Genomic DNA, 24180 nt, shown 5'->3' on the forward strand with positions numbered 1-24180 from the left:
TTCGGAAGCTTTCGGGCAAACAAACCCGGTTCCTAAAGCAGGTTCTCGTGTCTCTCGTCCTCTTTGTCTTATGCCAGGGAGGGAAGCTGGGATTCAGATTCCAGGTCACGCACACATGTAAAATATGAACCGGCACATCTGTACCGTTCGTTAGTGTGTGAAACAGCGCCACCGTGGCGGAAATGGAGATGGCGCTCAGCCGTTTTCATTGAACATCGACGTCACGGCGGTAGAAGCACAAGATCCCGGACATGTGCTGGGGAGAGATTTTGGCTGGAACACCGAGGGGCGCCGGCGGGTGGGAGCCAGTGCCAGGGCGCCTTCACGGTTGGTGGGCAAGGGGGGGTGTAGCGCGCTTCGCCAGCGCCTGAACGAATTAGCTAATTGCAGACGCGAGGGCTCGCGTAATTGACAATTCTGTCCAAGTTGTCACGGTTCACGGCTGTCAGGCGGTAGGCTTTGGCGGACGGGGCGCCGCCCACCCCCCCGATACTGGGAAGCTTCTCCCTTCACCAAATGGCCCCGACCTGGCAAACTTCAACAGAACCATAAGCTGCGAGCAAAAAGAGGATCCAACAGTCTAAACTAGGTGCGGATCATTCCAGAAACTCCCCGTGAAAGGCAGCCTGGCCGCGAGGATAATGAGCATGACACGAAGGAACTATAAGATTTAAGAGACATGTGTGATTCATTTTGTAGATACTATCGTTTTCTTAATTGTAATGTACATAATTTCATAATATTGTCATATAATTTGAGCATGTTTGAAAATATGAGCCTGGCAGTGGTTTTGCTGGTTTTGTTTAGACGCTGTTTACTTGGTGATCTTTGCTTGGTCATGTTGCCGGGACGGCTGAGATTTCTTAAGGCTGGTTCATATTTCTCCATACTCTTACATGCGGACGTGTCCATGTGGCCTTTTATGAGGCATTTTACATCATCGATGAACGTGTGCTGCCCTCCACATCTGTGTCCACACGGACAGTTCATACGCAGCTCCGGATACGCTGCAAATGCGCAAACCTTTTTCTTCCTGCATATCCATATTGGAATGACGTAGCAAGTACGCAATGTGTTTCCTCTATGACACGTTGTTTGCACGTTGTTCACGTAGCTTGGCTGGAGAAGTATGAGCGTTTCCGTTGTCTGTGTACACAGAGCAGATTCACGAGTGTTGCATGTGTGCGGAGAAGTATGAACCAGCTTTTAGAAGAGACACAGACAGACAGACAGACAGATGCACAAACAGACAGACACACATACACACGCACCAGAGGAGGCTGGTTCATAGAGGTAGATTGGGTTATACCTCCTCTGTTTTTGAGATTAAATTATGAATCAAATGTCGAAATAACTCATTACTAGAATTATATCGTCATTTGAAAGCACATTTTCCCTATTCACTGTTATAATACTGTGAAGTGTATTATCTTCTCACCTTCTCACCCATGACACACACACACACACACACACACACACACACACACACGGGCACTTCAACACACCAAGCTCCATTTTTCATCTACCTTCAGGAAAACGTCAATTTTCACGTTGGCATGGCAGTTCTCTCCCCCTCTGTGGCGTGAAGAGCCATTTCATATCGAGCCGATGTCATCCATTTTTCGGCGACTTGTGGAGAGACAGGGTCTCGGGGGAAACTTTTTTTGCTGCTACAGCAAAGATGAGCCTCGGGAGCGAGGAGGAGGCAGGGAGCGGGGGGGGATGGGGGGTGCTGACACATCGCATCTCGTTATCTGTTAACGTCACACGCCTTTCGCACCCAGAAGTGTCACTCGGTGCAAGCCTGATGCGCATCATCGCCCGGTGACTTAAGAAGAACCACAGCCTTGTTTGGGAAACAACCACCGCACTGGGGTTGTAAACACAGCTCCCCCGTGTCTTTGCACTTGGTACGGCCCAGGCTAATTCCTTAAACAGCCAGCAGCTCTTCTGTGGCCCTGGATCCAGCTCAGCGGGCCGTGGTGGACACCCGGCACATTCGCCACATGGGTTCTGCCTCCCTCGGCAAAAGGCACTTAACCTGACGGCACCAGCAAACACCCCACGGTAAAAATGGCTGGAGTGTAAAATTAAAGGCTGTACAAGGTCGGCTGCTAAGCATACTGATAGCGTGACCTATGGCAACGCGTCTTGCCTCTGATTGATGCTGACCATTTTGAAAGCCGACCTAGTACTTTGCTGTCTGGTTAATGTCCTGCCTCTTTTCTTTTGTTGTTAATCTGATAAGCCTCCTTACATGCCTCACGTCAGTGCCTCTCTCTGACTCCTTCTCAGACTCCACAGTGCCCCCTAGTGAATCGCCGAGACATTGTTTGTTTCAGAGCTCTCCCTGAGGCCAGACCTAACCAACTGCCACACCCCTGCCGGCTGCCCCTCCCACTTCCCGGGCTCCCCGGGGATGAAGATCTACATCGACCCGTTCACCTATGAGGACCCGAATGAGGCTGTACGCGAGTTTGCCAAGGAGATTGACGTCTCCTGCGTGAAGATCGAGGAGGTCATCGGCGCAGGTGTGACGGCCCTTTAAACCCCCCCCGAATCGCAAGGGTGTAATCAGTCTCGATGGGGTTGTGCGAGTGAACCGATGGGAGGGTACTATTCCATTAATCAGAACCAGCAGAAAAGCCCCCGTGTCCTACTTTCGGTGCTGCCCCCCCCCCCCCCCCCCACTACAAGCTGCTGGCATTACCAACAACCCCCACATCTTCCCCCACCCAACTCCACAAGCTGCCACATACTCCTGTGAGTCTCAGCAGAATAACAGAGATGTTGCAGATCATGGTAATTGCAACAGTGATTCCCTCCCCACGCCCCCAATCCCTGGGGTGCCTCGACATGGACTAATGTCAAGATAGGGGTGCTGGGGGTTTCCTTAGGGTGGGGCTATCACTCAGTCAAATGTTATGAAGATGGGGGTGGGGTGTGGTTGTGTTTGGGAAAACCTCAGATTGATTAACCTGCAGACTCCTGATGTGTATATCTGGATTTTTGCCTCCCTTGTGCCCCCCCAGGGGAGTTCGGCGAGGTTTATAAGGGCCGGTTGAAGCCAGTGGGCAAGCGGGAGCTGTCGGTGGCCATCAAGACGCTGAAGGCAGGCTACTCGGAGAAGCAGAGGCGGGACTTCCTGAGCGAGGCCAGCATCATGGGCCAGTTTGACCACCCCAACATCATCCGACTGGAGGGAGTGGTTACCAAGAGCCGGCCGGTCATGATCATCACGGAGTTCATGGAGAATGGCGCTCTGGACTCCTTCCTTAGGGTACGTGGTAGGGGACTGACATCCCACTCAGGGTGGACGGGGGCAGGGTGACTTGTACATCATTTAGCAAGTTACACAGCCAAAGCGCCGGTAAATAATTTATTTAGAAAATAAATCAAAAATAACAATAAGTACCCAAGTGTCGTATATAACAGTCAAGCTGCGTTAATTGAATATTTATGGACAGAGAGGTGATTCATGGTATCGATGGCAGGGGGGATACCTTGGAAATCTGGCCCAAGGACGGGGGGGTGGGGTGGGGGAGTGAATCGAGAGGAAATGTGAGCCAGCTGGGCAGACATTAATCAGAGGGGGAAGATGCCTGACTGGCCTCTCCGAAAACGCCCGATCGATCATGCAGCTGAGAGCGTCTGGCATTTCTCTCAGTAGGGGGCAGAGTCACCAACGTCCTCACCGCAGACTGAAGCTGCCTGTCTCCTCTCCGCTCGTCCTGAGCACGGTCTTGAAGGGGGGGGTGGGGGTTTCTTTTTCGTTCACACATTGTCAAGTTTTACGTCAGGGGTCTCCACCTCCGGTTCTGAAGAGCTTAATTCTCTCTATGTTCCACCACAACTGATTCAAGAAGCGGGTGGTAATTAGCAGAGAAGTAGAATCAGGGGTGATAAATGACAGCGAAGCAAAAATGTGTAGGTCTCTCCAGGACTGAAGATGGAGATCCTTGTTTTATTTGTCTTCTTTTTCTTTGTAAGGGAAGCAGAAAACATACGTCAGTCATGGACGGAGTGTCTGCAGAATGATTCTTGAACCATTTGTTTGCCATCCAACATGGCTTTTTCAAAACCCCCCGACCCGACTAACACTTCTTACTTCCTGTTTTGCCTGTTTTTATCCAATCAGACATCTTCAGATTCAAACTCAATATTATATCTTACACAGCAGATTTGAACTCATGAAAGCATTTTATATTGGACCCCCCCCCAACTCAGATCAGTCTAATTTTTACGGCCCCTGTCACTCAAGGGCCCCCGGAATTATCATACCTTTACCCCCCCCCCCCCCCCCCCCCATTGATGGTGCCCCTAATTGCAGCACACAAAAGGCGTTCAAGGGAGGCCCTCGCCCTGGTGTTGGGAGTCATTGGTGGGGGGGGGGGGGGGGGTGGTTGGCTGTCATGAAATTGAGGAGTGGGCGGGAACAGGATACACAGGGAGTCTATTTGGTCAGAGAATCACAGAAAAATTACGTAACAATAACATAACAAAAGACACATAATTCGCATGCACAGATTGGCTGTGCGACCAAGTGATGTGTTAATGAGCCAGGAAAATCCATCCATCCATCCATCCGTCTTCCACCCACTTATGCTGATCAGGGTCACAGGGCTGCAGTCTGACGCTGACAAGCAATGGAAATTAATTACATATTTGAAATAAGGCCCATCTCTGAGAGAACCTTCCCGCTGTAATTTATGACTGCGGATATCTTGATTTTCCCAAAATGGGAGGCCTTGGATGTAAATGTTGGTAAAATTTAAGATGGAGCGTATATCTGGGGGAGAAAAATAAATTTCCCCGTCTAACCTTAAACCAGCTGCTGGTTTCACGACCCTGAAACCATGCGATTATTCCTCTTTTTCCTGAAAAAATGTGCAGAAAGGCGCACTGCGCGGCAAGAGGTTTGCATTGCCGGTGGAGAATGTATGTGCTGCTGAAATTAAACCCATCCCACCTTAAAAAATTATCCCCAGCATACCATTAGATGCACAATGTGTCTGCATCTCGCTGAACTAGCAATGTGCTCTGCCAGAGGATTGTTTTAAGGTAACCTGTGCAATAAGCAATAAGGCCTGCCATAACTCATCAGCTGCGGAGGTTGTGGGTTCAAATCCCAGGGGGCACATGGGTTTTGTTCGGCTGCATGAGTTCCTTTCTCAGCTTCTCGGGTCAGTGCTTTTGAAAGCAAAGGTAGTTAATCTAATGTGGCTCTGAATAAACCCACCACTTTAATAAACACGTCGTTCACTAAAATTTTCACTCAAGGCGCATTTTCTTTCAAACTCATACAATAGCTGGAGGGTTAGGGGGGTAGTTAGGGAACAAGCTTGACCAGATACTACCAACAAGGAAGAAGCTCTGCAAGCTTTCAGTCATATGTGTGGCCACCCTTAACTACTCTGCCCTCTGCTGGTATTTTTTGGAAATTAAAAATGATGATTGTACAATAGAATATGGTGGTCAATGGGACCTTCAGATCACAGCTGCATTTAAGTACTCTGCCCTCTGCTGGTCTTTTTTGGAAATTAAGAAAAATCATGATAAATAATTGACTCGTGCCTGACCGCCCCCCTCTCCCCCCCCCCCGCCTTGCAGCAGAATGACGGGAAGTTCACGGTGATCCAGCTGGTGGGCATGCTGCGCGGAATGGCGGCTGGGATGAAGTACCTCTCCGAGATGAACTACGTGCACCGAGACCTGGCTGCCAGAAACATCTTGGTTAACAGCAACCTGGTGTGCAAGGTGTCCGACTTTGGGCTGTCGCGCTACTTACAGGACGACACGTCTGACCCCACCTACACCAGCTCCCTGGTGAGTCACTGGGTCGACTTTGGTGTTCTGTGTAGGCGGGGCTAGGTACCGTCTTATGGCGGGAGTGGAACGGTGACTCCATCCTTATAAAGAGTACCAACCCCCCCCCCCCCCCCCTTCCCCCAGGAACCAACATGCACCCTCCACAGAATCTGGGGACTCAGGGTTAACCCAGCAAGAAATCTCTAAAGTGACTCAAGGTTCACAGGCTACTTCATTAATTAATTGCTGAGTCTGACCCCCTCCTACCTCGGTTGGTCTGGGGAGGCAAAAGGGGGGAGTAAATCTAAGTGGCGGGCGATTAAGGGGTTTGGGGGTCAGGAGGATGCAGGGGAATTAAATCACACCCATGAGGTCTGATTTACATCACTGCTACTTCCCAGGAATGACTTTCCTCTTTCTTGCCTCCATTCTTAAGGCATTTCTCATTCATGGCCTTGATGGAGCCATTTCTGTGACCCTAAGACAGCACGCCCCGTGGAGGTCACGTCATCCTTCCTTTAATGCCCCTTCCTGGCTCCATACCTCTCCCTGTTCCCATCCCTGTGACTGCTGCTTAGGATAAACTACTCCAGTGGCTGAGGCTGAGGCCTCTCTGAGGCCCCAGTGAAACTAGCCAGCCGGCCTTCCGCATTCCCTTCGTTTTCAATGCTGTCAGAACAAACGGTTTAAAAAGTGACCCTGTGGGAGGCCTGCCTCAAAGTGATGGATGTCCCGCTGCCTCCGTGCTGTCCGGCCTGCATGAGTGACTGGCTCTTCATGGCCTGACCAGCCCGCGGCTTCCTTCTGGAGACGGTTTGAATCCAGCACGCTCCCAACCCAATGTGGAATCCATCGGATTTTGTAGCTGGTTCCCAGAGCTCACATAGGAGGGTGCCACTGATTCTGTCCCTGCCCCCCGTCCCACTCCCAGTACTCCATAGCGCCCCCTAGTTTATACACCCAAAAGCATGTGTGTGTCATGGGTACAGCCTCACCAATCGGGGACGGACACCCCAGCGTTCATAGTTTTGGGAAAAACTAGACAGGCTTTTGTTTTGTCAACATTCCTCTGTGTGCCAGTCTTCTATGGGGGGTGGGGGCGGGGGGAGTTCAGGGCTGCTTTCTTCATCATTCATCATAAAGCTGGAATCTGCCCCCACAGTAATTATAGCCTGAGTCCCTCTACCGAGCAGGTCTGGGGAATGTTGCGTGTCTCAGAAACACCTTGTTTTCCACACTCTCTCTCCCTGGTGGCAGGGGGGAGGGGCTGTACCCCTGCCCCTCCCCATCCCATAAACCCTCATAAACAAAAACAACAACGCTGTAAAATTTAATAATTCATTACAGGACAGGCAGCCCTTCCCTAAAATTACCAAAAGCAAACTGGCACCACCCCCCACCTTGAAAATAATAAATCCCAGAACCATAAGGGAATGGACAACGGGGGAGGGGGGATGGGAGACTGCTGTTTTAAAGGGATTTTTAGCAGTAATGAGGGTAGTATGCTGGTCGAGGGCCTGAGGGGTACTGTTACGGTGAAGCACTATGAGCAGCTAGTGAGGACAGTCAACATACATCACTGGGAATATTTTAATATTAGCAGATCCACCTCGTTCAGAAAATGATTTGGGAGCAGAGCCCATACTACAGGGGGAAATGCATTTTGAGGATGGTCTGAAGGAGGGCCTTATAGGGTGCGGATGTAGGGTGCACCCAACGGACAGGCTGCTGCATTTTCCCATTGGCTGATCTTAGCATTACACCTGTCAGAGTCTTGCACCTGTCACCCTGCCGTGGTGCCTGAGGTATTCTGGGAGTGAAACGTAGGAGCAGAGCAGGTCCAAATCATGCCTGTCACACCAGGGTCTGCCTCAGCCTTCACCAGGCTGCCAAAGTAAATTCACACCCCCAGAAATAAAGTCCCCACAGGACATTAAAGGAAACAAACATGTTTAGAAACACCTGACTTTGCTCTTTAAATGTTCCAAAAGGGCATGTTTAACTATGGGTTTTAGGCCATGACCAGGTTTTTGTTTAAATCCCATTCTAGAAGAACCCAAACAACAATCCACTGATCTAAACAGAGCCACATCTAAAATGATCCACATCATAAAATGATCATGACCAAACACCAAGAAAAGAAGCAGAGACCCCTATAAAACAGATTGCTTGATAGGAGCTTGATTTAGAGCAGGTGTGATTGGTTAAAATGAGATTACTTGATGGTGGGCATGGTGATGGGGATGACTGGGCTGGCGACGAGGTTTGGAGGCAAGTAATCTGTGAAGTGGGATGTGGACCGGCTGTGACACAGGGATCTGAAAGACTGTTACTTACTGTACCTACTGAAACTGGTCAGTTTCATTCCATCTGTGGATTTTTCTGGCATTCATTCAGAATACGACACTTAATTAAATTTAACTTCAAAATAATGCTTACATAGATGTATATTCAGGGTTTTCTGCTGTTTCTGAAAATTCTGCTGAAAAGTTAGTGGCTTGTGACGTTCTGCTTATTACAAGGATCATGCATAGCTCCTTCTCTCTCTCCCTCTGTCTCTCTCTTTCTTTCTCTCTCCCCCTCCCTCTGCTGGATCCAGGGTGGGAAGATCCCAGTCCGATGGACGGCCCCAGAGGCCATCGCCTACAGGAAGTTCACCTCGGCCAGTGATGTGTGGAGCTACGGCATCGTCATGTGGGAAGTGATGTCGTTTGGCGAGCGACCCTACTGGGACATGAGCAACCAGGACGTAAGTGCGACACGGCGCCCCCTGTTGGCGCATTGATATAATATGATATACAGACAGGCATCTGAACAGAGTTAATAATAATAATAATAATAATAATAAATTGGTGGTTCAGTAGCCAGCACTGTAGCCTCACACCTCCACAGTTGGGGTTTGACTGTTGCCTTCTCTCTCCAAGGGGCTCATTTATGAAAAAATGTTCTTACATTCTTGTGGAAGAGGAAACATTCTTATGAAAACTCATTGCTCATTCGCACAGTAAAAGTTTACAAAACCTTGTGTAAACCGCGATACGCACACTACAGCTTATAAATCCCACATATTATAGAGACTTCCATATTTGTGGGTGCCTAAGAGAGCGCCCCATTCCCACCCAGAAATTACCGTAAACTGACCCTGCATATTTATAAAGGAGCATATAGTATGTTTGTAATACCATTTCAGAGACAACGGAACCACAAACAAGAGGGGGAAAAAAAGAGTTTACATGAGAGGCTGCTGTTTTTGAGTTTATAGTGTCTGAAGTAGAGGAACGGCAAACAAAAAGATAGCTGTCAAATGACAGCGTGTGTCTGCCACTGTCCAACAAGCTGGACCAATCAGAAACAATAATAATGTTTTTAAAAATGGCTGACTTTAAAATCCGTTAAACTAGCATTCTTCTCTAGGTGGCTGGTCGAATGAGGTTAAACGCCATCACTTATGTGGGTGACCGCTGTCTCTTGTGAGTTAGACATGTAAATATTAGTCAAAGGAAAACTTTTATATGAAAACTCTGGCATACAGCTCGTGGCATCGGTTGTCGGTGCCAGATGGGCTGTTGTGAATATTTCAGAAACTGCTGATCTACTGGGATTTTCACACAGAATCATCTCTAGGGTTTACAGAGAATGGCTGGAAAAAGAAAAAAAAGTCCAGTGAGCGGCGGAGCTCTGGGCGAAATGCCACGTGGATGGCACAGGTCAGAGAAGAATGGCCGGACTGCTTCAAACTGACAGAAAGGCAGCAGTTACTCAAATAACCACTCATTACAAGCAAGGTGTGCAGAAGAGCGTCTCTGAACGCACAACGGGAACCTTGAAGCAGATGGGCTGCAGCAGACCGGGTGCCACTCATGACAGCTAAGAACAGGAAACCAAAGCTACAGTGGGCACAGGGTCACCAAAGTAGAACATTGGAAGATTGGAAATACGTTGCCTGGTTAGATGAGTCTTGATTTCTGCTGTGATATTCAGATATTAGGGTCAGAATTTGGCGTAAACAATATGAAAGCATGGATCCATCCCACAATTTCTCATCAGTTTAGGCTGCTGCTGGTGGTGGTGTAATGGTTTGGGGGATATTTCCTTGGCACACTTTAGGCCCCATATCACCAACTGAGCATCGTTTAGATTCCGCAGCCTACCTGAGTATTATTGCTGACCATGTCCATCCCTTCATGACCACACTGTACCCAGCTTGTAATAGCTACTTCCAGGAGGATTACACACCATGTCACAAAGCTCATATCATCTCAGACTGATTCCTGAACATGACAATAACTTCACTGTCCTCAAATGGCCTCCATAGTTACCAGATCGTGATGCAATAGAGCAGCTATGGGATGTGCTGGAACAGGAGATTCACATCATGGAGGTGTAGCCAACAGATCTCACTATCTGCATGATACAATCATGTCTCTGAGGGAGTCGTTATTCAGCATGCGCTTAATTAACGAATTGTTTATAAGACGTAGGCTACCTGTGATAAATTAGTTTCAGAGTGAATGTCAGTTAGGCCTATTATTAACTTATGTGAGTATGAGACTGATTAGTATGTGTGTGTGTGTGTGTCTGTGTGTGCGTGTGTGTGTCTGTGTTTTTATAACAACCTACATTGATGGCTCTTAATATGTTGATGTAACAGATGAGTTGCACAGTAATGGAATGAAACAATATCTCCCAGTCTGTTCCTGTTGGTATGTTCCTGTCCAGAAAAATCCAAGTCTTGTCGGTACTTATATACGGACAGGAACAGCGTGGTTTTGTAAGGTAGGTCGTTCATGAGCCAGGGCCAATGTATGCGTGCCTGGTGACGGACAGCCACACAGACCAATCAGTGTTGCCTGTTGTTACGCCATGCCTATTTATAGAGCGTGACTATTAATAATCCCGACTACGTATCCGCGCTGGATATCACCGGCACGCCACGCCCCTTGTAGGCGGAGCTGCATGTCCGTTATAGCCGAACAAAACTACAGCTAAAAGTGGCCCTGGGGACCAAATTGTTTGTCCGTTATAGACGATATTCCGTTATAAGCGAGTCCAATATATCCGATGCTTTTTCTGCATGTTCTTAAAGGCGCACGGCCGGCACCAGTCGACCTCGTCCGTTATAGATGATATTCTGTTATAAGCGAGTCCACTATAACGGGATTATACTGTATATGTCATGCAGGTGACCATGTGTTGGTGCCTATAATCACTTTTCAGGACACACACTTCTAACTTAGATTCTATGCAATAAAAATATTGAAATATGTATAAAATTATTTAAAACAAAAAAACAACAGCTCAACGTTAGTTGTATATCAGATGTAAAGTAACAGCGCTAAAAGTAACTGTAAATGGAACGTAGATGCACATCACTGTCTGATGCCACTATTCTCTGTTACCTATAAAGCATTCATACGACTGTTCTGGACCAATCGTAAATGTGCAAACTTTTCCAGGATAAGTTTTTCTTTATAAATCCCATAATCTTCATATAATTCTGCGTCCAAATGTTTTTCGTCTTTTCCATTCATATGAATCTTCCATAAACGAGCCCCCAGGTTCTCACTGTGTTGTACTCAGTCCAGAAGACCCACTTAAGCTAACTGACGTCTCTAAATTGCCCATAGCCTGTGAGTGAGCGCGTACGCCTTATAATGGACTGGCGTCCTCTCCAGGGTGTACAGCCAGGGCAGCAGTAGAGCCGTTTTAAGGACGATTTAGCCCCCCCACAGCTGACTTTTCTGCGTCGCGACTTTCCCTATTGCCGTGCCAGCATAAGAAATTAAATGGGAATTTTTTTGAGAGTTTTGCAAAAGCCGCAGACAACACACGAAGGCCAGCAGTCGACATGCAGAAAGTTTAGTAACTCGTAAGTGCATAAAATCCCTGTACAGTGCTGGTTCAGGGGATCCCAAACATGTTTACAGCAGCCTCTCATGTAATCCTTTGCAATAATCTCACAATAATCTCACAATGATCTCACAGTGATCTCGCGGTGATCTTTGTATCTCACGCTTCTTCACTCCTCTTGCATGCTTGCTTCACTCGCCAAGGAGAGCAAAAGATTGAATGTGGTGTTTCCAGATCGTGAGGGGCCTGCCCAACCCTGTATAGGTGATATAGACGATCACTTATGGCAGCATTTGATTAGGGGGTGCGAGAGAACAAGAGAAAAAACCAGAAGAAACGCCTCTGGTTGCCTTTCGTAACATTACTTATACACGTCAGTTATAATATTTGGTAATGCTTTACATTAACTGCGCCTTCATAATGCTTTTATATTGCATTCATAAAACGTTCAGTACACCTTCATTATGTATTCATCAAGTATTCATAAAACATTCATAAACACCATGCATGTATACCTTAACATCCCCTAACAGCTGTAATATACATTAGTAACAAACATTATATAATAATAACAAACATTATAATTGTATAATCATGTAATGTTTGTTATTAATGTATATTAAAGCTGTTAAGGGATGTTAGGATGTTAAGGTGTACTTGCATGCTGCTTATGAATGTTCTATGAATGCATTATGAATGCATTGTGAAGGTGCACTGAATGTTGTATGAATGCATTATGAAGGTGTACTTAATGTAAAGCGTTACCTAATATTTCATTCTTGTGAAACAGATGCTAACTATCCAGTTAGCAGCCAGGCCATGATATTTGAGGTAGGCACACAAAGCTCTCAGCAGCTCGCCCTCCTTTTGCCGTGTCCGAGTTGGCATGCTCGCCGTAGCTAGCCTGACTTTGGCGATGATGCCAACCGGCAGGGCGCCTGCCAGGAGGCCCACGTCACGCTTCCAGCTCGCCGGCTGGCCAGTTGCCGCGGTAATCCCATCGCCGTTGGAGATGGGCCTGATCCGCCGATTTCCAGCTGGATACACTGAGACGTTCAGCATGGATGTCAACTCCTAACACCCCACTGCCACCTCCTTCCTCTGCTCCTAACACCCTACTGCCACCTCCTTCTCTGCTCCTAACACCCCACTGCCATCTCATTCCTCTGCTCCTAACACCCTACTGCCACCTCCTTCCTCTGCTCCTAACACCCTACTGCCACCTCCTTTCTTTGCTCCTAACACCCTACTGCCACCTCCTTTCTCTGCTCCTAACACCCTACTGCCACCTCCTTCTCTGCTCCTAACACCCCACTGCCATCTCCTTCCTCTGCTCCTAACACCCTACTGCCACCTCCTTCCTCTGCTCCTAACACCCTACTGCCACCTCCTTCTCTGCTCCTAACACCCCACTGCCATCTCCTTCCTCTGCTCCTAACACCCTACTGCCACCTCCTTCCTCTGCTCCTAACACCCTACTGCCACCTCCTTCTCTGCTCCTAACACCCCACTGCCATCTCCTTCCTCTGCTCCTAACACCCTACTGCCACCTCCTTTCTCTGCTCCTAACACCCCACTGCCATCTCCTTCCTTTGCTCCTGACACCCTACTGCCACCTCCTTCCTCTGCTCCTAACACCCCACTGCCACCTCCTTCTCTGCTCCTAACACCCTACTGCCACCTCCTTCCTCTGCTCCTAACACCCCACTGCCACCTCCTTCCTCTGCTCCTAACACCCCCTTCTCTCCTCTGCACCCCCCCCCCCCCCCATTTGTCCGACTGCACTCCACACCCACCTCCTCCCTCCCACCCACTGCAGGTGATTAACGCCATCGAGCAGGACTACCGGCTGCCCCCCCCCATGGACTGCCCCTCCTCCCTGCACCAGCTCATGCTCGACTGCTGGCAGAAGGACCGCAACGCCCGGCCCAAGTTCACGGACATCGTCAACACGCTAGACAAGATGATCCGCAACCCAGCCAGCCTGAAGGCCGTGGCCAGCATCACCGCAGTGTGAGCACCGGTCACACGTCCGCACACGTGCGCGCACACCAGGACGCACACGCGCATAGATGCCATCACAGTGTGACACTGCTCTTCAGAGATAGCTTCAGACACAAATGATACAAATGACGTTCCCCTTCTTCGATGTTCTCCTCCCTTTAAATCTTTCCCCCCGTCCTACCCTGACTCCCCCCCCCCCCCCCCCACACACACACCTCTCCCCCTCCCAGGCCTTCCCAGCCCCTGCTGGATCGCTCTGTGCCTGACTTCACCACCATCAGCTCGGTGGAGGACTGGCTGCTGGCCATCAAGATGAGCCAGTACCGGGACAACTTCCTGAGCTCTGGCTTCACCTCCCTGCCTCTGGTGGCCCAGATGACCTCCGAGTGAGTACCTCCCCCTCCCAGCTCTCCATTGCCCCCCAGGGATGGCAGAAGGCCCACCTTAATACCACTGAGGGTCTGTGTAAGACGGCCCTGTAATGGGCGCAGCTGAGCAATAAACAGGAAGAGTTATTAGAGTAAAATGGCTGCATGGTGTTATGATGATGGGTGTATTGCGGGCAGAAATTTCCGGATGGTTCCTGTCTGGCAGACTGGGTAATGAGGATAGAGGGGGCTCCCTGCCGTAGCAGAGACATTGCGTTACATCCCCACTGGTTTCCCACCGTGTCCCCACAAGGCCAATGGGAGAAGGCTGCCGTGTTAACTCCAGAGTGGCATCAGACCAGACACCTTACTGGGGTCACTCCAAACATGTCATTGCCCCCCATATTGACAGGAAAGGTTCTGTTCTTTATAGCACGCCTTTAAAACTGTGTCGCAGTCATAATGCACTCAACACACCCATTGACCCTTGACCTTTGATCCTTATAACTCCATGATGCCAGCTCTTATTCCAATGAATCCAGTTGATTTTGGGGTAACCTTCCATACATTATGGCTATCCCATATCTATACAGATGGATTGACTTGAGTTGTCTGTAGCTTAGCAAGTAGAGCATTGTGCTAACAATGCATGGGTTGTGGGTTTAAACCCCAGCACATGAAGAGACGTTAGTTGTAGTGAGGTTTCAGCTCACTTCAGTGTTCCACTGTAGAAGCGTTGGCTCGATAAAGGCATTAAGGGGTTTGGAGAGTGACAGTGACGTAAAACCAAAGAGACCCTTGTCAACCTTTCACACGGTTTACATCATGTTTGACTGTGTGCTAATTTCTTCTAGCGCGTCTGTGAGAATTACTGTGTTATGTCACCATCAAACAATAGCAGAATTAGCATTCGCTTGTGTAATTTGCATTACGAATCCATTCCGTTCAGCCATTCTATAGTACTTTTTTAAGTTGGATGTTGGAAACTGTCAAATACCAAGTTTTCGGGAATGGATCAATACATCGCAATGTGTGATACTACCGATAATGGATAATATATAGAATATGCCCATTTTTCCTTCAGATTATCCATGCATATCAATTCCAATCACTGGTTCCTTCTTGTCACTGTGCATCTCCACCAATCGGATGATGGTGACACAACCAGGTCGGTTTGGTCACGCTTTCAGCACCGTTAGTAAGCAGGGCCATGTCAGTATGGGTATGGGTTCGGTACGTAAGTGCTTACTGCATTGCGCTTCACTCACATGGTAGCTTTCTCTGTCACCGTGATATCTCACCTTTCTCGCAGTAACTTGCAAACTTTTCAGTGCCGTAAATTTAGCATTTCACATAACGGGTCAAAAACGCAGTGCTCCCAGTGCGTACAGTAATTTTGTACATACAGGGACATAACTTAGATGGATAAGAAATCACAAGACCATTTAACATGCAACGTGTACAGTACAGTAGTGTTTGTTTAGAAATTGATAATAAATAGACATTTTATGTTATCGTTCAGGCTAGCAGACTGTTATGGGTTGAGGTTTGGGGGGTTTAAGTCAATGTACTGCAGATGTTTTGCTATGTAAAAGCACATTGACCTCACCCCCTGGCACCCAGTGGGACAGCCTCCAAGCGCTGTCGTTACCCTGTATAAGTGGATAAGCACTCAGGGAGCATGAATGTTATTGATATATTACAATAGTAGCACTGGTTCTCAGGATAAAATGCTCTCACACTTACTGAATTGGTGCTGAAATCCTACAAAAAATGTGATTATACGATAAAGGAGTTTGCCTGATGAACACGCACCCACAGGCAGGGGGAGATTCTCTGTCAGGCTTGGGTAAGCGTAAATACTGCCCACTCACGGATAATTACGTTCCCCAGAGTCTCACACTTTATTTTTACCTTTCTTTTTTCTTCTCACGTCGTTTTTTTAATTTATAGCAGGATTTGTCAGGTAGAGAACATGAGTAGAGGACCCCCCCCACTTCACCCCCAGCTGTAAAAAAAGAAGGGGGGGGGCTGGGAGCCTCTTTCCTCCCAATGGGGAGTGAAAGCCGCGGGCAGCAGCGATGAGCACAAGATTAATGCCGCTCAGGAAAATCGCCGAGCCACAAAAAAAAGCAAAAAAAAAACCAGACGGGATGAAACGGAAGAGTGTCCCGTGTGGCCTCGCGCTCCCTTTGTCAGCAAGCCCGGCGGGTCATGAGTTCGTGGACCCAGGGGAGTGCTGGTTCTGCCCGGGAGATAAGGCCCTCAAATCTTGCTGCGTCGTTAGAGCCTAACCACCCAGTGCGTTAGGCTGGAACGCCGTCCCTGGCTACAAGCTCGGCTTCGCACATGCTAAACTGAAGGAAAATTTCCGGAACGCCGACCTGGGCCTCTCTCAGTCCTCTCCCAGTCCTCCTGGATAATTGGTCCCCGTTTCTGCACCAGTGGCAGAATAATCCCCCCATCCTCACCCCTGACTTCCACAGGACAGCGTCACGGTGCTTCGGAGTGCAAAATCCGCCCGGGCCTCCATTGTCCCCCCCCCCCCCCCCGCCCCACCCCCGCCATTAATCTGTTCAAATTTATGGATCACAGTAATTGTAGCGGTCATTCTACACAAGAACAGAGGTCTTGCTGTTCGGAGTCTGGGGGGGGGGGGGGTCAAATAAATGTTCAGCCCCCTCCCCTTGTTACAAGTCGGCAACAATTCCCCAGCAAGCCTCGTCCAATTATGTCTTCCTGGCCTCCGTTTATAAACGTCGAGGGCCACATTTGCATATGAATGCTGCCAGCAAGGCCCGTATCTCGCGTGTCTCCGGCAAAAATTGATGGATTCAGCAAGCTGGTTAAGTGTGGTTATATTTACTCGCCGGCTTCACCGAACAAAGGGATATGTAAATGTTTAATTCCCTCAGGCGAACGACTCCAGGTTACAGTGGCTTGCCGAGTGCCGGCAATTTCAGCCGGGTACCGAGCAGTGCCATTTCAAATGTCACATCTGAGTCTTCCCCATCTCCTTTCTCTCGTTCTGTCGTTCTGCAGGGACCTCCTGAGGATCGGCGTCACCCTGGCAGGCCACCAGAAGAAGATCCTGAGCAGCGTCCAGTCCATCCAATCTCAGATGGCCCAGTCACCAACTTCCATAGCATGACTGCAGGGGGCGCCGTAGGCGACTTTCTGCCCAACGGAGCACGCTTGGTTGGAGACGGTCACCGTGATCTGATGTCACGCAATGCGGCCCTGGCACTGGACGGTCACTTTCTCCGGCTTCCATTGGACTATCGCCATTGGATAGTGCATTTGGAATGATGAGGGTTACTACAGCAAATCAAAAAAAAGCAGAACAAAAAAAAAAAAACAAATCCCCTTCCTCTTGGAAAATCAGCTGTGGTATAGTACATGGGGATTGTTTTTTTTTGTGTCTCATTCACCTGAGGAGCCCAGAACTGAAACAGGAAACAGAAAAAAAAACCACTTCCTGCCACCATGTCACGACTCCCACTATCTGTCTGACCATCATTCCGGAGACCTCTTTCTCACACCATTTTTTTCTACTGAAACGTCTGAGATACTTGAGAAAGCCTAGGTGGGAGGGGGTGGGGGGGTGGGAAGGTGATTTTAAACTCACTCACAGAGGAAACATGACAGGAAAAACAGATATACATAAATCGATGTAATATAATTCCGATAAATCTTCATATTGAAGGTGATGTGTAATTAAATTATGTATATATACTTTCTCCGCTTGCATTTTTGGCAACTTCCAGTAAGCGAATGGGACTGTAGCGTGCCGGAGACACGCTGGCGTCATTCTCCATGTTTCCGACTCGCCGCTGAGGGCAAGGACCTCGGAGCAAGATGGCAGACGGAGACCGGACTTGTTCTGTACAGATGACCCACTGTATATTTTACGAAAGAATAATGACTGTACAGCTTTTTTGGAAGACCAGCCAGCTCTCCAGGTTGGCATGAGTGTGATCGTCATCACATAGCGTATTAGTGGCCGCTGGGCTCAGAACTAAATCCTTCTTTTCTACCATTTAATTGAATTTCTTTTCCAATTTGTGTTGGAGCCCTTGGGAACGTAATTTTCCAACGGTCCATCCCAGCACTGTGGATCAGTCTCTCAGGTACGTAAACGGGCACAGGTGGTGTGAAGGTTAATGCTTGTTTTCTTGAAAGCCCTTCTGTTGTATCCAGGGCTGGATGCCCCTCTTCAGGGGCCTCAGGCAGGATTTGCTGACCAGGGACTCCGTCTGGGGCCCTTTGTAATAATCAGACCCTAGGCAGCTAGACTAGACCCTGGTTATACCTCGAAAATGCTTTGGAACTCAATAAAAATTGTCCCAGAGATATACCCAGTTGAGTAGGATAACTGGTGCGGAAGCAAAAATCTCTGGGAAAGACAGAAAGTGAAATCAAACATTAAACAAGTTTGTCAAAGGATTGGCCAAGTTTAATCATCTTTGGGGGTAAAGTCTGGAAGGGATGGCATTCATACTTTTTTGCCATTGTCCCAAACTCCATCTCTTTGTCAGAGAGCCTCTTAAAAGTCAAAAAGCAGGTGAGATTTCATGATCTCTGTGTAACAAACATGGCGTCAGTTACGTAATCTCTCCCTCTTAGCGCCTCGCTAATACGCTATCCTTTTAGCATCCCTGCTAAGACTCTGCCCCACTCATGTTTCCGCTTGTTTGTTTGGGGGATGGCGTGATAGATGAGACTTGTGTTTGGTGCTCAGGAACGTAATGAGGCCCTAATCGGTGGTACGCACCCAGCTCCACTTTTCTTTCTTTAAAAAAGAAAATGCCTGTCGCAAAAGGCCTGCAGCTGTTTAGTGGGGGTCGCGCCCTCTGAGGGAATATGACAGGCTTTTCCCGGCCACACCAACCATGGGTGACCCCCCCCCCCCCCACCACGTTGTGTTAAATGAAAATCAATGGAAGTACGTTAACAAACTATTAAAGGCCGAGGGTAAGCTCTCCAACAGACTGGAATGCTTTTCACAAACTGATACGATATGGCTGCGGCAGGCAGGTAGTAGACAGGTATCAAAACTACAGGTTTGAATGCCCCTCCCCCTGCACAAATCTACCAACAAGGGGGACCCCTCTCTCCCTGGACACTTGAAGCCTTTGATAGGCACCTTAGGTGCCCATTCCTGGCACAGCAAATTTTCACCCCCCCAATTGTGTATGTGTGTGTGGGGGGGAAGTCCTGGTAATGGACAAACCATTATAGTAAAAACATTCCTTCCAAAACAATCCTACAATGAATGCAGTAGCCTCACAGCTCCAGGCTGTCAGGTTCGATTCCCAGCTCTGCTGTGTGTAGATCTGGAATGTTCTCCCTTCCTCCCAGTGCTCCTGTTTCTTCTCACTGTCCAGAAACATGTAATCAGGTGACCTGGCATCACTAAATCACCAATGGACAGCAAATGATTCATAAAAAACTGTGTGATTCCAGGAGATGAAGCAGGCTTGTCTTTACATCCAGCAATAGCTGTGATCGCTGTATTGAAACCTCTTGCTGGCGTATTCGTCAGGGATTTGTGCGCAGAAAAGCTTCCGGTACGAGTCTGGAGTTCTTCATAGCAGAGCCCTTGGTTTAAACTCCTCCAGATAAGTGTCGAGCTGTAGAAAAGGGTTAAGACCATAAATTTCTTGGATGAAAGGCCTCAATTCAGACAACTAAATGTAATCAGGCTGAAAATCCGTGCACAAACTGTTCTGGTGGTTTTCGTTCTGTTTTGACAGCACCTCATATACCTCTGCAAGGTCATAGGTCACTTCTCATTGATGATCCGGAGAGGCTGAATGTGCCTGACACGGGCGGATTTCCGTAAGAAAAAGGGCCCCGCTATCAATTTGGAAGCATTGATTCATTTACAGCGTGTCATCGCACCCATTAATTTTTCTAATTAACACCGATGACTCCTTTCTCCCGTGAAGTAATTTCGCGTCTCTCCTCTTAGTCCCGGGAAATATCGATCGATGCAGCCGCCTTTAGACCTTATCTGCGATCTGGTGGGGGTGCTTTTGGGTTTTTTTCCCCCATAATTTACCTGATATTTTGTGCTTGCGATTGCACATGGTTTCACAGCGATGGTTTCAGTCTTCGGAAGATGTGAGGAGTGATGGTGAAGCACGATTGGCTCTTTATTCGCCAGTGGTCTATCGCTGTTTGTCAGGTGACCTTTCGGACATTACCCTTGCCTGAGATGTCAGCTCGAAGTGAATATGAGGGCCCTTGGCTTGGCTCATTTCTGTAACGAGGCCTTTTTTCTGTAGATTGGAGCTTGAGGGAAGTGTCAATTGATGCCTACTGACAAATGTGCCACTCAGCATGTTTGGGGGAAAAACTGAGGCAAAAATTCTACTGAAGGGGGAGAACCCATGCAGTGGTTAGCACTGTTGCCTCATACTTCTGGGACCTGGGTTCGAGTCTCTGCTAGTGTTCCATGTGTGTGTAGTTTGCATGTTCTCCCTGTGTCATCGTTGGGTTTCCTTCCCCAGTCCAAAAACTTGCTCGGGTCAGTTGGAGTTATCAAATTGCCCATAGGTGTGTCAGTGTGCCCTGTGATGGGTTGGTGCTCCATCATGGGTTGTACCCTGTAGCCTCCAGGATAGGCTCTGGACTGCCAATGACCCTGAATAGATAACTGGTAATGGTAGATGGATGGATGGATGGATGGATGGATGGGTCCTCTCCTTTCTCCAAACCAAAGCTGCCATTATCCACACTCATGGGCTCCCCCTAGTGTCAGGACCCCTTAAAGTCTTCCCTTTTCTCCCCCACCCCCCCCCCCCCCCCATGGGTGGCAGTAAAGGTACAGGGTAACTGCTCTGCTGCTGTTCTTCAATGTGAACAGAAAAAAAAACTATTTAGTCCTGTTTACAGGCCGAGAAAAATGAAGTTTTATGTTAAAAAATAAAAATAAATAAATAAATGTGATGGATAAAGGGCATCAGTTTCACTTCAGTAACTCGCCTAATAAGTAGCTGAAATTGGAAAAGTATGTTGTTATTTTATTGTTTTGGTGACCCCCCCGAGGTCGCTCCACCCCCACCAGAGAGCTCCAGCTCCTTCCATCCACAGACCGTAAACTTTTCCGCAATTACACACACTTAAAAAGCTCGATTTTAACATGCCCCCACCCCCTGTCTGCTCCATGCACTGTAATTTCTCCATTTTCCCTCTGAAAACAGTGACAGTGAAATTACAGTTTTCAAAGTCATAAAATTGTTTGTATCGGGACAGTCATTTCTTACAAAGGATGCTTCTTAGTACCGTACTGTTGAATTACAAATATATCAATTAAGGCGAGAGGAAACTGTCAACTATCACAGGCGAGAGGAAACTATCACAACCACGGTTAAAAAAAGAGATACACTGCAAATGCTAACAAGTAGCTTCGTTAGCATGACTGAAAGTGCTGTGTTCATGGCAATTATCAAAGCAGTCATAATCCAAATGGCCTTTTAGAGGCCCGAATGACTCTCGACAGGCCTTTACTGTCACTCGTGTGTGGGAAGGACTATAAATACAAGGAGAATGTAGATTAACAAAATCCACGGGCGACGTGCATCAATCAGTGCTAACACTGCCTTCCACAGCAGGCCTCTGTACGTTAGCGGGCGCGCTACATCAATCACTCCGCCTCACAGCTGCCGCTCTCATTTTCTGACCACGCTGCTTCCTGTTATCCCACGAAAAGCGTTCGATCACACATATATTAAGATGGTACTTCACTTTGACAGATGCCGAACCTGATCCCGTAGCAGGAAATGACATATTGCAGTCGGCCCACAGTGCCTCGTGAGGTGGCATGGAATGAGTTGTTGGCTGTCAGTGGGAGGGCTGCCTCTCCTGTTAGGATAGTTGGTCTGTGCGGTAGCGTGAGGCAGAGCTTGCCGCCCGTGCGCCAGCTTTAATTACTCCCCGAGAAACGCCAGAACCCGCACTTCATGGTTCCCATTGAGGCGACTGCGACTCAGTCTGGCTGTGATTGGCTCCCCTGAGGCACAGAAACAACCCACCCCCCCACCCCAAATCTACAACTCACCCCCCCTCCGGATAATTCTGCTCCTGGGGCTCCCATTTCAGCATTAATATTACACACGATCTAAAAAAAAAATATACAGTCGTGCGTTACGTTATGACAGGGGATACATTTTGAGAAATGTCTCGTTAGGTGATTTTGTCTTTGTGCAAATATTGTACGGTATAGCCTACTATGCACCAAAGCTACAGTAAACCTCTTTTGTGAGTAGAAATAGTACACTCTAAAATAACGATAAAAAGTACAGTATAGCATATAACCTAGTATTTATTATCCTTATGAAACATTATATACTGTATACAATTGTATGTCCTACACACCTATACGACTGCCAATGCAGTAGGTGTGTTAGCACTAGCATCACCACAAACACATGAGTAATATGTTGAGTTAAGATGTTACGACGGCTGGGTGGCGCATTCATCAACTAGCAGTGCTACCATACAGCTGCATCATGGGACCACTGCGTATGTGCGAATGAATATGCGGCGAATGACTGTATATATTATTTTGAAAAATTTCAAAGTTAAAAGATCTTGTGATCTGAGATAATTTCACAGTTTTTTCGTAACTCGCTCGCTATACTTAGGATAGCCACCTAGGTACTTGCTACCTGTTTTAATATCTGTTTTGTCTTAATACCTGTCTTTCTGTGGCTTTGCAGAGGTGGGTTTGATTCCCACTCTACCTCTGCCAGGGTGTCGCTTTCTTTTAGCTGCTGCAGTTCCCCCCTGCAGTCCAAAGGCAGATCCCATATCTAAATTGCCCTTTTTTCGTGCGAGCTGGCATCCCACCCAGGGTGTGCCCCAAGCCTCCTGGGATAGGTTGCCCAGCAATCCTGCAGGGCTTATTCGGTGTATTGTGTCTCATCATTGCTTAACTATGCTGCCTTACTGATGTCCTGATGCTAACATAGCCCCCTCCACCCCAGGTCTCCTGCTCCCTATCTTGAAAGCCATGTGCCGCAGTGCAGTGAAGTACTGCTTCACCGTCACTGCCTCACAGTGCAGGGCACTGATGAAGGAGCTGGGGCCTGCTATAGGGCTTCCCTTTGTGTCAGGCGACTCAGAAAGACGCCCACCCTGAAGGACCCGCTTCTCATTATGCTCATACCCTCTCCACACTCATGCCCCCAACCCCCGTCTCTCTATCTTCTTTCTCTGTTCTGTCCCTCCTCTCCTCCTTTTGCTGCCTGAGATGTTAAAATCCCCGTTAAGGCCTGCGTCGACCCTTCTCAGCAGGTGGAAAGAATTTTATTAATATTCTATGTAATAGTTTGGTTAAGTAGTAAACACGATCCTGCTGTTCAGTCACTGACATTGTCTATTTCATTTACATCTGCGTTTGTTAAAAAGAAAAACTAACGAACTGACCAATTTCTCCCCCATCCCCCCATGTTGCAGAGAATTGTGGGAAATGGCTGCACTCTCACTGTTCAGCCCGGACTCCAGACAGTGCTGCAAGAGTGAACGGACTCAAAATGACTATCACTGTCTCGCGAGGCTAACTTTGACTCCCACACTTTGACACCCGCCACCTTGACCACGCCCACCCGGGACCGGCGCAGCAGTGCGTGAGTCAGCATGAGGACGGAAACACCCACTGCATTGTACATAGCGAGCGACGGGACGGGACACTTCTTCTGTGCTTGCGTGTGTGTGCGTGTGCGCGTGTGAGTGTCGTTGTAAAATTCAGATTTGTTTATTGTGATGAGTATGTCAGTTTGTAATTGTAACTTTCTGAGAAACACTGTACTAAATTGCACTCAATAAAGATGGTTGATCGGACTCCCCAAAGGCGTTGGTCTCGTGGTGGGTTAGCTTCAGCCTGTCAGGCAGCCTGGATCCCCATAAACTAGCAGCCCTCCCTGGAAGGTGCACCCTGCTCTTCGCTGGAGCTTTATGGGCCCCAATGAAGTAGGCAGAGTTGGTCTCACCTCTTCGGATTAGTGCCTTCAGTATCGGGAAGGTATAGCTATAGACTCATCCACTATTCAACTACAACAACCCTACTCATTAATCCTTGTGGTCCTTATGTGCAACTCTGGTCCCACTCAAAAGTACAACAGAGGTGTCCAAGGTGGGATTC

At 48.1% G+C, this 24180-nt stretch overlaps 1 protein-coding gene and 1 long non-coding RNA gene across 2 annotated transcripts in view; both read left to right on the forward strand.

The window, feature by feature from the left end:
- LOC111833628 (ephrin type-B receptor 1) overlaps nucleotides 1-17615 on the forward strand; it is a 131039-nt gene extending 113424 nt beyond the window's left edge. Inside the window, exons 10-16 of the mRNA XM_072710648.1 lie at nucleotides 2343-2531; nucleotides 3033-3280; nucleotides 5611-5826; nucleotides 8408-8557; nucleotides 13478-13671; nucleotides 13893-14048; nucleotides 17073-17615. Coding sequence (XP_072566749.1) covers nucleotides 2343-2531; nucleotides 3033-3280; nucleotides 5611-5826; nucleotides 8408-8557; nucleotides 13478-13671; nucleotides 13893-14048; nucleotides 17073-17181 — 1262 coding nt within the window. The 3' untranslated portion in view covers nucleotides 17182-17615. The remainder of the gene's footprint in view (nucleotides 1-2342; nucleotides 2532-3032; nucleotides 3281-5610; nucleotides 5827-8407; nucleotides 8558-13477; nucleotides 13672-13892; nucleotides 14049-17072) is intronic.
- Nucleotides 17616-17642: 27 nt separating this feature from the next.
- Nucleotides 17643-23879, forward strand: LOC111833631 (uncharacterized). Its single transcript, XR_011989894.1, has 2 exons — nucleotides 17643-18160; nucleotides 23496-23879. It is a non-coding gene; the product is annotated as an uncharacterized lncRNA (long non-coding RNA).
- Nucleotides 23880-24180: the final 301 nt, after the last annotated feature.

Source organism: Paramormyrops kingsleyae, chromosome 4 (assembly GCF_048594095.1).
Source record: "Paramormyrops kingsleyae isolate MSU_618 chromosome 4, PKINGS_0.4, whole genome shotgun sequence".
NCBI classification, from domain to species: Eukaryota; Metazoa; Chordata; class Actinopteri; order Osteoglossiformes; family Mormyridae; genus Paramormyrops; species Paramormyrops kingsleyae.